The following is a 15,961-nucleotide window of genomic DNA, read 5'->3' as shown; positions in this document are numbered from 1 at the left end:
ATCCACTTAGGTCAGCGTATGTAGCCAGCTCCGAAAAACCTTGCGGACAGTTAAGAAATCGGCGCAGATAAGTAAATAAGGACTTGCATCCAAGCATCAAACATTGCAAATAAAAGTTGAAATAACTCAATTAAAAATAAAGAACTCCGGTAAACAATTGAATTGAACTCGGCCAGGAAAGGCAGCAGGCCGGCCTGTACGAGAGGGCATTCGGCCTGGGAAAGGGACAACCGGCAAAGATGCATCGGGAGGCTGAAGGAATGTGGAGGTGGAGAGGCTGGGCTGGCAGGGGATTGGGGGGGCGGGGGGAAGGGGGGAAAAGAGGCTGGGCTGGGCAGAAACGCGGCAAAGTATCGGGAGGCTGAAGAGAAGGGTGCGGGGTGGAGGGTGGCGGGAGAGGCTGGGCTTGGCAGAAACGCGGTAAAATAACAGCAGCCCAATTCTACTGCGCATGCGCAATTATGGCAATCCCGATCCTACTGCCCATGTCCAGTGTCCCGGCACTGTTTCCAGCGCAGGATGCTGGCTCCACCCACAGACCCAGTCGCCACATCACGCTAGAAGACCCGGGACAGCGGCCAAAACTGGCCCAAAGATTTTTGCCGCACTTCTACGCGTGGAAAACTGGCGCACCTCTGGCAAGTACGCCAGAAATCTCTAGTGGCCAAAATTGAGCCCTATCTTCCCACAAATCCAGGGGCTGTTGACAATTAAATTTTTATTCATGGTCATACAGTAGAGCTCAGCAAATATGTACAATGAAAATATTTGGATGAAATTATTTTTGAATTAAATGAAGCTTAATTCATAAATGATTGTTTCCGAGATGCAATGACTCGAGAGGTGTGTATTTAGCTCCTTTTTTTAGAAAAAAATAGCATGACAGTATTAAATATAGTAAGCTGTACCAAAATGTAGAAGACACAAAATAAAAGCTAATAACTTTGAGTTCTTTATGCAATGAGTCTCTGAGACTACAATGGAACATTGTAATTGAATAGCTACTGAGATGCTGTGAATGCTGACGAGATAGAATCTCATAATTCAGTACAAGCTGTAAAGTGCAAAGCTTTTTTTTGTTCTTCCTCATTGTTTATTCAATTATATAATTTAGCCGTGATATTTTTAAAAAGCAAAGTTTTTTTTCTCAAGATCCACACCATGTTAGATATTTTTGTCTGCAGCTTGTTCAAGTTATGAAAATTGTGGGTCCACTTACATTCAAAATAATTTAAATAATCATTGGTGTATTGGTGCTGAAATGAGCCCTGTCTTAAGCTCAAGATATTCATCCATACTGTTGATATGACAGGAGCCATATACATCATGAGTTTCATTGATTGCATTATGGGTAATAACTTTGGACTGGCCTGGGAGACTATCTGTAGCTGCTAACCCCAAGAAACTACTCTGCTGGATGAATATATTCAAGAGGATGAGACCAGCTCTTCAAGGCCACTTGCCAGAATTTGATTCTGATGACTTCACTCTTGGGCTATACTGCATGTTATGTGTCACTGAGATCAAAATATTTTGCATTAATGCAAGATATGTAATATAACAGGATCTATTAGGGAACATACATTCTAAGGATTTAAGGATTCTTGTTGACCGATGGTGATAGATTTATAGTATATATAAAAGTAGAATACCGCAGATGCTGGAAATCTGAAATAAAAACAGAAAATGCTGGAAATACTCAGCAGGTCAGGCAGTATCTGTGGAAAGAGAAACAGAGTTAATGTTTCAGGTCGATGACCCTTCGTCAGAATGATTTATGGTTACAGATGTGTGATAGGTTACACTAACGTAAAATGCAATAATCTAATCTTTTGAAATTTGACAGCATTTTGCACTATATCCATATTTGAGTCCAGTGTTTCCAAGACTAAGTGTACAAAGGATAACGTGTGGTTCTACTTCATTAGCAGGAGTGTGTGTGTGTGTGTGTGTGTGTGTGTGCGCAATTTATTGAATGCTAATTCTCTTCCCCAATGTTTTTCAGTTAAAGCTATTTTGAAGAAACGAGATTATGGGTTAACATACACTCAAAATAATTTCATCACTGGTATGCGAGCACTGAATGAGTTCTGTCTAAAACCCAGGTATGCAGCAGTATTGCTAAGAAATTAGGATGTTGTGATTTTTATATTTTAAATTAGTGATGCAAAATTTTAGAACATAAAAGATAATCCAAATACACTGATTATGTACATTCTGGCTAATTATCCTTTTTTGTGGAGAAGAGAAATTGCAGCATACAAATTAAGAACCTGATCTGTGAATTCAGCTGTACAAAGATCTCATTAATGAGAACTGAATTGAGAACATGGGGCTATGTATTAACTCGGGATGGTCCATAGATTCAGCCATTATGGATGCTAATATCCTGTTCTAAAAGGACTCTGATAACGTGAAATTCTGTATCAAGGGAACCTTTCTTTTCACCTGATTGAGCACTGTGTTTATATATTTGGCCTGCTGTGAAACACCCTAGTGCAATTGCTAATGCTGTGGTCTGCTGTCAGCATGTAGCACATCCAAAGGTGATGTCACTTTTATTTTTGGCTATTTTCTGCTGCTCAGCAGTTTCAGGCTTTAGGCCCAGGCTCAAGCCTTAACTCCTCCATGGCACCACATGGTGTAGTTCTAACATGCTGTACTGAAATTCTGTCCATAATAATTCTTTTTAATAAACGTCTGACTTTCTCACTTTGTCTACAGTGACCTGGAGCAGTTAAGGAAGATTAGACGACGAAGTCCTCATGATGATACGGCAGCTTTTACTGTATATTTAAGATCTGACACAGAAGCCAAGTGGGTATAGATCATTTTTAATCTTGCACTAAGGGAGTTTAAGCATCTATTAACTTTTATTTCTGTACTCAATTCTGATACTGAGATCCTTTGCACTATTATGTTAGTTCCAGGTAAGTTTCATCATACAAAAACATAGAAAACAAGAGAGCCGAGTTTAGGAACCGAATGGAGTGGGGATTGAATGTGTGGCCACCTGCTCCATGGTACTGAATGTTAATGCTCCAATACTCTGTGAACTATTTCAGTTTAACTGCCAAATGGAGTAATCTGACTTTTTTTTGCCTGCAGTGACATTTCCCCTTTCCCCTACTCACACTTTCTATAATATTTTCTTCCTCTTCTATTTTCCCGTACTAACGTGCTGTACCAGCAGTTAGAAAAAATTGGAAATCACCAAAAATATGTTGAGATTAAATCTAGCTTCCTCTGTTAAATACATTAACCTGAGTGTAGTATAATATAATAGACCTTAATATGCACTTTGTAAATTAGTTTATAGTTTTGTAAAATAAACATTTTTTGTGTAAAATTCAAAGTAATGCTTTCCCGATGGATTTTGCAGAATGTCAATCGTATGTGAAAAAGTAGGGCATTCTGACTTTGTATATCTATTCAGAAATTCTAAGAACATAAACATCCAGAGCAAGGAAAGATTATTCAATACCTCAAGCCTGTTCCATCTAGAGTCCATATATGATTGTTCTACCATGGTGAGGGTTGGAAGGGGAAAATCCACACACTAAGTCAAAAAATGTGAGAAAAAGACCAGCAGGACACATGGCTAAGGTGGGGACAGTTATCCAATTAATAGTTCTGTACACAAATGCATGTAGCATAAGATCTAAAATAAGTGGAAGTACAAATTCAGCTTAAAGGGTATGGTCAGTCATAGACAGTCCCTCGGAATCGAGGAAGACTTGCTTCCACTCTCAAAATAAGTCCTTAGGTGGCTGAACAGTCCAATACGAGAACAACAGTCCCTGTCACAGGCGGGACAGATTGTCATTGAGAGAAAGGGTGGGTGAGACTGGTTTGCCGCACGCTCGTTCCGCTGCCTGCGCTTGATTTCTGCATGCTCACGGCGATGAGACTCGAGGTGCTCACCGCCCTCCTGGATGTACTTCCTCCACTTAGGGTGGTCTTTGGCCAGGGACTCCCAGATGTCAGTGGGGATGTTGCACTTTATCAGGGAGGCTTTGAGGGCGTCCTTGTAACATTTCCTTTGCCCACCTTTGACTCTTTTGCCGTGAAGAAGTTCCGAGTAGAGCGTTTGCTTTGGGAGCCTTGTGTCTGGCATGCGAACGATGTGGCCTTCCCAGCGGAGCTGATCAAATGTGGTCAGTGCTTCAATGCTGGCGCTGTTGGCCTGGTCGAGGATGCTAACATTGGTGCATCTGTCCTCCCAGGGGCTTTGTAGGATATTGCAGAGACAGCGTTGGTGGTATTTCTCCAGCGACTTGAGGTGTCGACTGTACATGGTCCATGTCTCTGAGCCATAGAGGAGGGCGGGTATTACATAGAAACATAGAAAATAGGTGCAGGAATAGGCCATTCGGCCCTTCGAGCCTGCACCACCATTCAATAAGATCATGGCTGATCATTCACCTGAGTACCCCTTTCCTGCTTTCTCTCCATATCCCTTGATCCCTTTAGCCGTAAGGGCCATATCTAACTCCCTCTTGAATATATCCAACGAACTGGCATCAACAACTCTCTGCGGTAGGGAATTCCACAGGTTAACAACTCTGAGTGAAGAAGTTTCTCCTCATCTCAGCCCTAAATGGCTTACCCCTTATCCTTAGATTGTGTCCCCTGGTTCTGGACTTCCCCAACATCGGGAACATTCTTCCTGCATCTAACTTGTCCAGACCCGTCAGAATTTTATGTTTCTATGAGATCCCCTCTTATCCCCTCTAAACTCCAGTGAATACAGGCCCAGTCGATCCAGTCTCTCCTCATATGTCAGTCCTGCCATCCCGGGAATCAGTCTGGTGAACCTTCGCTGTAATCGCTCAATAGCAAGAATGTCCTTCCTCAGATTAGGAGACCAAAACTGAACACACTATTCCAGGTGAGGCCTCACCAAGGCCCCGTACAACTGCAATAAGACCTCCCTGCTCCTATATGTGATTCTCCTAGCTATGAAAGCCAACATACCATTTGCCTTCTGCACTGCCTGCTGCACCTGTATGCCAACTTTCAATGACTGATGTACCATGATACCCAGGTCTCGTTGCACCTCCCCTTTTCCTAATCTGCCGCCATTCAGATAATAATCTGCCATCGTGTTTTTGCCACGAAAGTGGATAACCTCCCATTTATCCACATTACACTGCATCTGCCATGCATTTGCCCACTCACGTAACCTGTCCAAGTCACCCTGCAGCCTCTTAGCATCCTGCTCACAGCTCACAGCTCTCACCGCCACCCAGCTTAGTGTCATCTGCAAACTTGGAGATATTACACTCATCTAAATCATTAATGTACATTGTAAATAGTTGGGGTCCCATCACTGAGCCCTCCGGCACCCCACTAGTCACTGCCTGCCATTCTGAAAAGGATCCGTTTATCCCGACTCTCCGCTTTCTGTCTGCTAACCAGTTCTCTATCCACGTCAGTACATTATCCCCAATATCATGTTCTTTAACTTTGCACACCAATCTCTTGTGTGGGACCTTGTCAAAGCCTTTTGAAAGTCCAAATACACCACAACCACTGGTTCTCCCTTGTCCACTCTACCAGTTACATCCTCAAAAAATTCCAGAAGATTTGTCAAGCATGATTTCCCTTTCATAAATCCATGCTGACTTGGACCGATCCTGTCACTGCTTTCCAAATGTGCTGCTATTTCATCTTTAATAATTGATTCCAACAGCTTCCCCACTACTGATGTCAGGTCTATAATTACCCGTTTTCTCTCTCCCTCCTTTTTTAAAAAGTGGCGTTACATTAACTACCCTCCAATCCATAGGAACCGATCCAGAGTCAGGCTAACTGGTCTATAATTCCCTGTTTCCTCTTTTTTTTTTAAAGTGGGGTTACATTAGCTACCCTCCAGTCCATAGGAACTGATCCAGAGTCGATAGACTGTTGGAAAATGATCACCAATGCATCCACTATTTCTAGGGCCACTTCATTAAGTACTCTGGGATGCAGACTATCAGGCCCTGGGATTTATCGGCCTTCAATCCCATCAATTTCCCTTACACAATTTCCCACCTAATAGGATTTCCTTCAGTTCCTCCTTCTCTCTAGACCCTCGATCCCCTAGTATTTCCGAAGGTTATTTGTGTCTTCCTTCGTGAAGACAGAACCAAAATATTTGTTCAACTGGTCTGTCATTTCTTTGTTCGCCATTATAAATACACCTGAATCTGACTGCAAGGGACCTACATTTGTCTTCGCTAATCTTTTTCTCTTCATATATCTATAGAAGCTTTTGCAGTCAGTTTTTATGTTCCCAGCAAGCTTCCTCTTATACTCTCTCTTCCCCTCCTAATTAAACCCTCTGACCTCTGATGAATTCTAAATTTCTCCCAGTCCTCAGGTTTGCTGCTTTTTCTGGCCAATTTATATGCCTCTTCCTTGGATTTAACACTATCCTTAATTTCCCTTGTTAGCCACGGTGGAGCCACCTTCACCGTTTTATTTTTACTCCAGACAGGGATGTACAATTGTTGAAGTTCATCCATGTGATCTTTAAATGTTTGCCATTGCCTATCAACCCTTTAAGTATCACTCGCCAGTCTATTCTAGCCAATTCACGTCTCATACCATCGAAGTTACCTTTCCTTAAGTTCAGGACCCTAGTCTCTGAATTAACTGTGTCACTCACAATTCTTTATTAAGATGGAACCATATTATGGTCACTCTTCCCCAAGGGGCCTCGCACAACAAGATTGCTAATTAGTCCTTTATCATTACACATCACCCAGTCTAGGATGGCCAGCTCCTCTAGTTGGTTCCTCGACATATTGGTCTGGAAAACCATCCCTAATACGCTCCAGGAAATCCTCCTTCACCGTATTGCTACCAGTTTGGTTAGCCCAATCTATATTTAGATTAAAGTCGCCCATGATAACTGCTGTACCTTTATTGCACGCATCCCTAATTTCTTGTTTGATGCTGTCCCCAACTTCACTACTACTGTTTGGTGGTCTGTACACAACTCCCACTAGCGTTTTCTGCCCTTTGCTATTCCGCAGCTCCACCCATACCGATTCCACATCATCCAAGCTAATGTCCTTCCTTACAATTGCGTTCATTTCCTCAACGTAACCAGCAACGCTACCCCACCTCCTCTTCCTTTCTGTCTATCCTTCCTGAGTGTTGAATACCCCTGGCTGTTGAGTTCCCAGCCTTGGTCATCCTGGAGCCATGTCTCCATGATGCCAATTATATCATATTCATTAATTGCTGCCTGTGCTGTTAATTCGTCCACCTTATTACAAATACTCCTTGCATTGAGGCACAGAGCCTTCAGGCTTGTCTTTTTAACAAACTTTCCCCTTGAGAATTTTGCTGTAATGTGGCCCTTTTTGACTTTTGCTTTGGGTTTCTCTGCCCTCCACTTTTACTTTTCTTCTTTCTATCTTTTGCTTCTGCCTCCATTCTACTTCCCTCTGACTCCCTGCATAGGTTCCCATCCCCCTGTCACATTAGTTTAACCTCTCCCCAACAGCACTAGCAAACACTCCCCCTAGGACATTGGTCCGGTCCTGCCCAGGAGCAGGCCGCCCAGTTTGTACTGGTCCCACCTCCCCCAGAACCAGTTCCAATGTCCCAGGAATTTGAATCCCTCCCTTCTGCACCACTTCTCAAGCCACGTATTCATCTGAGCTATCCTGCAATTCCTACTCTGACTAGCACATGGCACTGGTAGCAATCCTGAGATTACTACCTTTTTGAGGTCCTACTTTTTAATTTAACTCCTAGCTTCCTAAATTCATCCCGTTTTTTTACCTATATGCACCACGACAACTGGCTGTTCACCTTCCCCCTCCAAAATGTCCTGCAGTCGCTCAGAGACATCCTTGACCCTTGCACCAGGGAGGCAACATACCATCCTGGAGTCTCTACAGCCCTATAGACCATGAGCTTAGTGGCAATTTTGTGGGCCTGCTCTTCAAACACTCTAACCTCAGGTGGCTGAAGGCGGCGCTGACGCACTGGAGACGGTGTTGAATCTCATTGTCAATGTCTGCTCTTGTTGATATGGCTCCTGAGGTATGGGAAATGGTCCACGTTGTCTCAGACCGCGCCGCGGATTTTGATGGCGGTGAGGGGGGAAGTGCTGTGCGGCGAGGACAGGCTTGGTGGAGCACCTTTGTCTTACGGATGTTTAGCGTAAGGCCCTTGCTTTCGTACGCCTCAATAAATACATTGACTATGACTTGGAGTTCAGCCTCTGTATGTGCGCAGACATAGGCATCGTCCGCGTACTGTAGCTCGACGACAGACTTTGGGCCTGGGCCTGGACCTGGCCTGGAGTTGACGAAGGTTGAACAGGTTCCCACTGGTTCTGTAGTTTAGTTCCACTCCAGCTTGTTGACAGTGTGGTGGAGCTTGGCAGCAAGGAAGATTGAGAAGAGGATTGATGGCAATGACCATTACAGAAAAAATGGGAAAGGAGAGTGAGTAGCAACATTGATAAAATACACAATTACAGCTGTAGAAAGAAGGGATTTCAGTAAGAGTGAGGAGCCAATGAAAACACTACGGGTAGAATTAAAAACCAGGATACAGGACTTTGGTAGGAGTTTCTACAGAGCTAATAATAGTGGGGATGTATAAATATGGAGCTCAGTGAAGCATCTAGCAAAACCAATATAATGGAAGATTTTAAATTTCACAGACAAGAAGAAGCAGAACAGCTCAAGTAATAAAGGCAATGAATTTCTCGAATGTATTTGGGACAGTTATTTAATGATGAGTAATGAACCAGAATTAGTTAACAATCTGTCAGTAAGGGAACATCTTGCAAATAGTGACCATAATATGATTGAATCATTAAAAGTAGCGACAAAGGTTTATAAGCCCATAAAACAAGCAAACAAAGCACCGAGGTTCATTTCTAGAGGGATAGAATTGAAAAGCAGAGAAATTATATTAATCTTAGACCTGCCCATTATCCCTACTTTGTGAACAAGGATAATGGGAAGGTACTCTAATTGGCAGGATGTGACAAGTGGTGTCCTGCAGGGATGTGTGTTGGGCCTCAACTGTTCACCATATTTATTAACAACTTAGATGATGGGATAGAAAGCCACATATCCAAATTTGCTGATGAAACAAAGATAGGTGGCATTGTAGACAGTATAGATGAAAGCACAAAATTACAAAGGGATATTGATAGATTAGTGAATGGGCAAAACTCGCAAATGGATTTCAATATAGGCAAATGTGAGGTCATCCACTTTGGACCTAAAAAGAATAGAACTGGGTACTTTCTAAATGGTGAAAAACTAAAAACAGTGGAGGTCCAAAGAGGCTTGGGGGTCCAAGACCATAGATCATTAAAATGTCATGAACAGGGACAGAGAATAATCAAAAATGTTAATGGAATGCTGCCTTCATATCTAGATGACTAGAATACAAGGGGGTAGAAATTATGCTGCAGCTATACAAAGCCCTGGTCAGACCACACCTGGAGTAATATGAGCATTTCTGGGCACCACAACTTAGGAAGGATATATTTGCCTTGGAGGAAGTGCAGCATAGGTTTACCAGAATGAAACTCCCAAGGGTTAAATTATGAGGAGATTGCACAATTTAGGGTTGTATTCCCTAGACTTTCGAAGGTTAAGGGGTGATTTGATCAAAGTTTTCAAGATATTAAGGGGAATAGATAGAGGGAAACTATTTCTGTTGGTTGAGGAGTCCAGGACTAGCGAGCATAGTCTCAATCAGGACCAGAACTTTTCTGGAGTGAAATTAGGAAACACTTACGTACAAAGAGTGGTAGAAGTTTGGAACACTCTTCTGCAAACGGTAATTGATGTTGGATCAATTGTTAATTTTAAATCTGAGATTGATAGGCTCGAGAGGTTAAATGCCCTACTCCTGTTCTTATGTTCTTGTACTTTTATAGAACCTTCATTAGACCACACTTGGAGTACTGTGAACAGTTCTAGCTTTCATATGTTATGTTCTATATCCTTTTTATAATAAGAAATAGGAGCTGGAGTAGACCATTTGGCCCATCGAGCCTGCTGCGCCATTCAACAAGATCATGGCTGATCTTCTACCTCAACTCCATTTTCCTGCACTATCCCCATATCCATTAATTCCCTTAGTTCCCCAAAATTTATCGATCTCTGTCTTGAATATACTCAACAACTCAGCATCCACAGCTCTCTGGGGTAGAGAATTCCAAAGATTCACAACCCTTTGAGTGAAGAAATTTCTCCTTATCTCAGTCCTAAATGACCGGCCCCTTATTCTGAGACTATTCTAGATTCCCCAGCCTCGGGGAAACATTTTCATAGAATCATAGAATGGTTACAGCATGGAAGAAGGCCATTCGGCCCATCGAGCCCATACTGGTTCTCTGCAAGAGCATCTCAGCTGGTCCCACTATCTCGTCCTTTCCCCGTAGCCCTGCAAATTATTTTCTTTCGGGTACTTATCCAACTCCGTTTTGAAAGCAGTGATTGAGTCTGCCTCCGCCACCCTTTCAGGCTGTGCATTCCAGATCCTAATCACTCGCTGTGTAAAAAAAAAAAAAAAGTTTTTTTTATGTCGCCTTTGGTTCTTTTGCCAATCACCTTAAATCTGTGTCCTCTGGTTCTCGACCCTTCCGCCAATGGGAACAGTTGCTCTCGATCTACTCTGTCCAGACCCCTCATGATTTTGAACATCTATCAAAACTTATTTCCACCTTCTCTGCTCCAAGGAGACCATCCCAGCTTATCCAGTCTATCCACATAACTGAAGTCCCTTATCCCTGGAATCATTCTCGTAAATATTTTCTGCACCCTCTTCAAGGCTTTCACATCTTTCCTAAAGTGCAATGCCAAGAATTGAACACAATACTCCAGTTGAGGCCGAACCAGTGTTTTATACAGGTTCATCATAATTTCCAAGCTTTTGTACTCTCTCAACTGTTTATGAAGCCCAGGATCCCGTAAGCTTTTTGGAGTCTAGGGTAATCAAGGGAAATGGAGATCGGGTGGGAAAGTGAAGCAGCTTTCACAACCTGCCCTATCACCTTCAGTACTTTGTGCACATATACGCCTAGGTCTTTTTGTTAATGCACTCCCTTTAGGATTGTACCCTTTAGTTTATATTTCTTCTCTTCATTCTTTCTACCAAAATGCATCACTTCACACTTTTCTGCCTTAAATTTCATCATCTGCCCATTTCACCAGCCTGTCTGTGTCCTAAGAACATAAGAACAGGGGTATGCCATAGGGCCCCTCCAGCCTGCTCCACCATTCAATAAGTTCATGGCTGATCATCGACCTCAACTTCACTTTCTTGCCCGATCTCCATATCCCTTGATTCCCCTCAACTCCAAAAATCTATCGATCTTAGTCTTGAATATATTCAGAGTGTCCACAGCCCTCTGGGGCAGAGAATTCCAAAGATTCACAACCCCCTGAGTGAAAAAATTCCTCCTCATCTCTGTCTTAAATGATCTACCCCTTATCCTGAGACTGTGCCCCCTAGTTCTAGACACTCCAGCCAGGGGAAACAACTTCAGCATCTACCCTGTCAATTTCCTTCAGAATATTGTATGTTTCAATGAGATCATCTCTCATTCTTCTAAACTCCAGAGAGTATAGGCCCATTCTACATAATCTCTCATCATAAGACAGACCTCTCATCCCAGGAATCAATCTAGTGAACCTCCGTTGCACCGCCTCTAAGGCAAGTATACCCTTCCTTAGATAAGGAGACCATCAATGATTTAGACGAGGGGATTAAATGTAGTATCTCCAAATTTCCAGATGTCACTAAGTTGGGTGGCAGTGTGAGCTGCGATGAGGATGCTATGAGGCTGCAGAGTGACTTGGATAGGTTAGGTGAGTGGGTAAATGCATGGCAGATGAAGTATAATGTGGATAAATGTGAGGTTATCCACTTTGGTGGTAAAAACAGAGAGACAGACTATTATCTGAATGGTGACAGATTGGGAAAAGGGGAGGTGCAACGAGACCTGGGTGTCATGGTACATCAGTCATTGAAGGTTGGCATGCAGGTACAGCAGGCGGTTAAGAAAGCAAATGGCATGTTGACCTTCATAGCGAGGGGATTTGAGTACAGGGGCAGGGAGGTGTTGCTACAGTTGTACAGGGCCTTGGTGAGGCCACACTTGGAGTATTGTGTACAGTTTTGGTCGTCTAACTTAAGGCAGGAAATTCTTGCTATTGAGGGAGTTCAGCGAAGGTTCACCAGACTGATTCCCGGGATGGTGGGACTGATATATCAAGAAAGACAGGATCAACTGGGCTTGTATTCACTGGAGTTCAGAAGAATGAGAGGGGATCTCCTAGAAACGTTTAAAATTCTGACGGGTTTAGACAGGTTAGATGCAGGAAGAATGTTCCCAATGTTGGGGAAGTCCAGAACCAGGGGTCACAGTCTAAGGATAAGGGGTAAGCCATTTAGGACCGAGATGAGGAGAAACTTCTTCACCCAGAGTGGTGAATCTGTGGAATTCTCTCCCACAAAGTTGTTGAGGCCAATTCACTAAATATATTCAAAAAGGAGTTAGATGTAGTCCTTACTACTAGGGGGATCAAGGGATATGGCGAGAAAGCAGGAATGGGGTACTGAAGTTGCATGTTCAGCCATGAACTCATTGAATGGTGGTGCAGGCTAGAAGGGCTGAATGGCCTACTGCACCTATTTTCTATGTTTCTAACTGTGCATAGTACTCCAGGTGTGGCCTCACGTAGGGCCCTGTACAATTGTAGCAAGACTTCATTACTCTTGTACTCCAACCCCCTTGCAATAAAGGACAACATGCCATTTGCCTTCCTTGTTACTTGCTGTACCTGCATGCTAGCTTTCTGTGTTTCTTGCACAAAGACACCCAAATCTCTCTGAACACCAACATTTAAAAGTTTCTCACCATTTAAAACTTCTTCTGTTTTTCTAATCTTCCTACCTAAGTGAATAACCTCACATTTCCCTACATTATACTCCCATCTGCCACCTAACTGCCCACTCACTTAGTCTTATCTATATCCCTTTGCAGATGCTTTGTGTCCTCTTGAAATCTATCACTATCCTCCTCACTGTTCACTATACTTCCAAATTTTGTGTCATCTGCACATTTTGAAATTGTGCCTAGTATACCCACATCCAAGTCATTAATATATATCAAGAAGAGCAGTGGTCCCAGTACCGAACCTTGGGGAACACCACTGTATAACTTCCTCTAATCTGAAAAACAACTGTTCACCACTACTGTTTCCTGTCACTTAGCCAATTTCTTATCCATTCTGCCACTGTACCTTTTATTCCATGGGCTTCAACTTTGCTGGCAAGCCGAATATGTAGCCGATTATGTACATCATGTCAACCGCATTGCCTTCATCAACCCCCTCTGTTACCTCATCAAAAAACTTGATCAAGTTGGTTAAACACGATTTGCCTTTAACAAATCCGTGCTGGCTTTCCTCAATTAATCGATACTTGTCCAAGTGACAATTTTGTCGCTGGTTATTGTTTCCAAAGCTTTCCCATTACCAATGTTAAACTGACCAGCCTATAGTTGCTGGATACACCCTTTTTTGAACAAGGGTGTAACATTTGGAATTCTCCAGTCTTCTGGCACCACCCCCGTTTCTAAGGAGGATTGGAAGATTATGGCCAGTACCTCCGCAATTTCTTCCTTCATTTCCCCAGCATCCCATCTGGTCTGGTGACAAACTACAGACAGCCTTTCTCGTACCTCGTCTTTATCAATTCTTATCCCATCCAGTATCTCCTCTACCTCCTCCTTTACTATGTGTATGGAGCATCTTCTTCCTTGGTGAAGACAGATGCAAAGTACTCATTTAGTACCTTAGCTGTTAAGTATGGAAAAACTCCACAAGTACTGTGAGCTAAAACTGATGTGACCTTAGTCTCTTTAATCCAGAGTGCCTAAGCAGCATGGCAGACAACCTTTTATACTCCCTTGCACAGGGTGTGCAGGTGACCCTTGGGCCTCCAACAGTTGCGCCCTCTGGTGGCAAGTCTTACAGTTACAATGTTTACATACATAACATCAGCCATATCCTCCTGGCTCCATGTGTAGGTCTCCATTTTAGTCCCTAATTGGCCTCACCCCTCCTTACTACCCGCTTATTATTTCTATGCCTATAAAAGACTTTTGGATTACCTTTTTAAGTTAGCTGCCCCTCTATTTTCTCTCCCACTTTTCCTCTGAACTTTCTGTATTCACCCCGATTCTCCGATGTATTCTCAACCTGACATCTGCCACGCACGCTCTTTTTCCCCTCTCAACAGTTCTCGAACTATTTCCTGTTTAAAGGCAGCCCATTGATTCCAATTTACCCGGTTGGAACTGACACTTGCTCCACTTGAACTGTCTCGTTCCCCAGAACCAGATCCAGCAATGCCTCCTTCCTCGTTGGGCTGGCAACATACTGATCAAGAAAGTTCTCCTGAACACACTTCAGAAATTCTTTCTTCCCCCTCTTTGCCCTTTACACTATTATTCCAATCTATAATCATCATTATGGGTAGTCCCTCGAAATCGAGGAAGAATTGCCTCCACTCTAAAAGTGAGTTCTCGGGCGACTGTACAGTCCAATATGGGAATTACAGTCTTTATCAAAGGTGGGCCAGGCAGACGTTGAAGGAAAGGGTGGGTGGGGAATCTGGTTTGCCGCACGCTCCTTCCTTCCGCTGTTAGCGCTTGGTTTCTGCATGCTCTCTGCGACGAGACTCTGTAAGTGCTCAGCGTCCTCCCGGATGCTCTTCCTCCACTTAGGGCAGTCTTGGGCCAGGAATTCCCAGGTGCCAGTGGGGAGGTTTCAGTTTATCAAGGAGGCTTTGAAACATTTCCTCTGCCCATCTGGGGCTCGCTTGTCGTGTAGGAGTTCCGAGTAGAGCGCTTGCTTTGGGAGTCTAGTGCTGGGCATGTGGACTATGTGGCCTGCCCAACGGAGCTGGTCAAGTGTGGTCAGTGCTTCAATGCTGAGGATGTTGGCCTGATCGGGAACACTGACGTTGGTGCATCTATCCTCCCAGTGGATTTGCAGGATCTTGAGGAGGCAGCGCTGGTGGTACTTCTCCAGCGCCTTGAGATGTTTACTGTATATGGTCCACGTCTCTGAGCCATATAGGAAGGTGGGTATCACTACTGCCCTGTAGACCATAAGCTTGGTGCCAGATTTGAGGTCCTGGTCTTCAAACACTCTCTACCTCAGGCGACCGAATGTTCCACTGGCACACAGGAGGCGGTGTTGGACCTCATCGTCGATGTCTGTCCTTGGTGACAGTGGGCTCTCGAGGTATGGAAAATGGTCCACGTTGTCCAAGGCCACGCCGTGGCTTTTGATGACCGGGGACAGTGCTATGTGGCGGGGTCAGGTTGGTGGAGAACCTTTGTCTTATAGATGTTTAATGTAAGGCTCGTGTTTTCGTAAGCCTCGGTGAAGATGTTGACAATGGCTTGGAGTTTGGCCTCTGAATGTGCGCAGACATAAGCGTCGTCCACATACTGTAGTTCAATGACAGAGGATGGGATGGCCTTGGATCTAGCCTGGAAGCAATGAAGGTTGAACAAGTTGCCTTTAGTTCTATAGTATAGTTCCACTCCAGTAGGGAGCTTGTTGAGAGTGAGATGGAGCATTGCAGCAAGAAAGATCGAGAAGAGCGTTGGCACGATGACTTAGCCCTACCCCGGTCCGGACGTGGATTGAGTCTGTGGTGGATCTGTTGGTCAGGATCACGGCTTGCATGTCGTCGTGGAGCAGGCAGAGGATGGTGACAAACTTTTGGGGGCAGCCTAAATGGAGGAGGACGCTCCATCGTCCCTCATGGTTGACTGTGTCAAAGGCCTTTGTGAGGTCAAAGAATGCCATGTACAAGGGTTGGTGCTGTTCCCTGCATTTCTCTTGTAGCTGTCGCGCGGTTACAATCATCTCCGTTGTACCTCTTAGTGGACGGAATCCGCATT

The 15,961-nt window shown here is 43.9% G+C and overlaps 1 protein-coding gene across 1 annotated transcript in view; it reads left to right on the top strand.

Moving 5' to 3' along the window:
• The window catches only part of slc30a9 (solute carrier family 30 member 9), a 233,118-nt gene that overhangs the window by 81,814 nt on the left and 135,343 nt on the right, over positions 1-15,961 (top strand). Inside the window, exons 5-6 of the mRNA XM_070860729.1 lie at positions 2,006-2,105; positions 2,725-2,817. Of these exons, the coding sequence (XP_070716830.1) occupies positions 2,006-2,105; positions 2,725-2,817 (193 nt within the window). The remainder of the gene's footprint in view (positions 1-2,005; positions 2,106-2,724; positions 2,818-15,961) is intronic.

Source organism: Pristiophorus japonicus, chromosome 2 (assembly GCF_044704955.1).
Source record: "Pristiophorus japonicus isolate sPriJap1 chromosome 2, sPriJap1.hap1, whole genome shotgun sequence".
NCBI classification, from domain to species: Eukaryota; Metazoa; Chordata; class Chondrichthyes; family Pristiophoridae; genus Pristiophorus; species Pristiophorus japonicus.
This window is presented reverse-complemented; position numbering and strand designations above follow the sequence as displayed.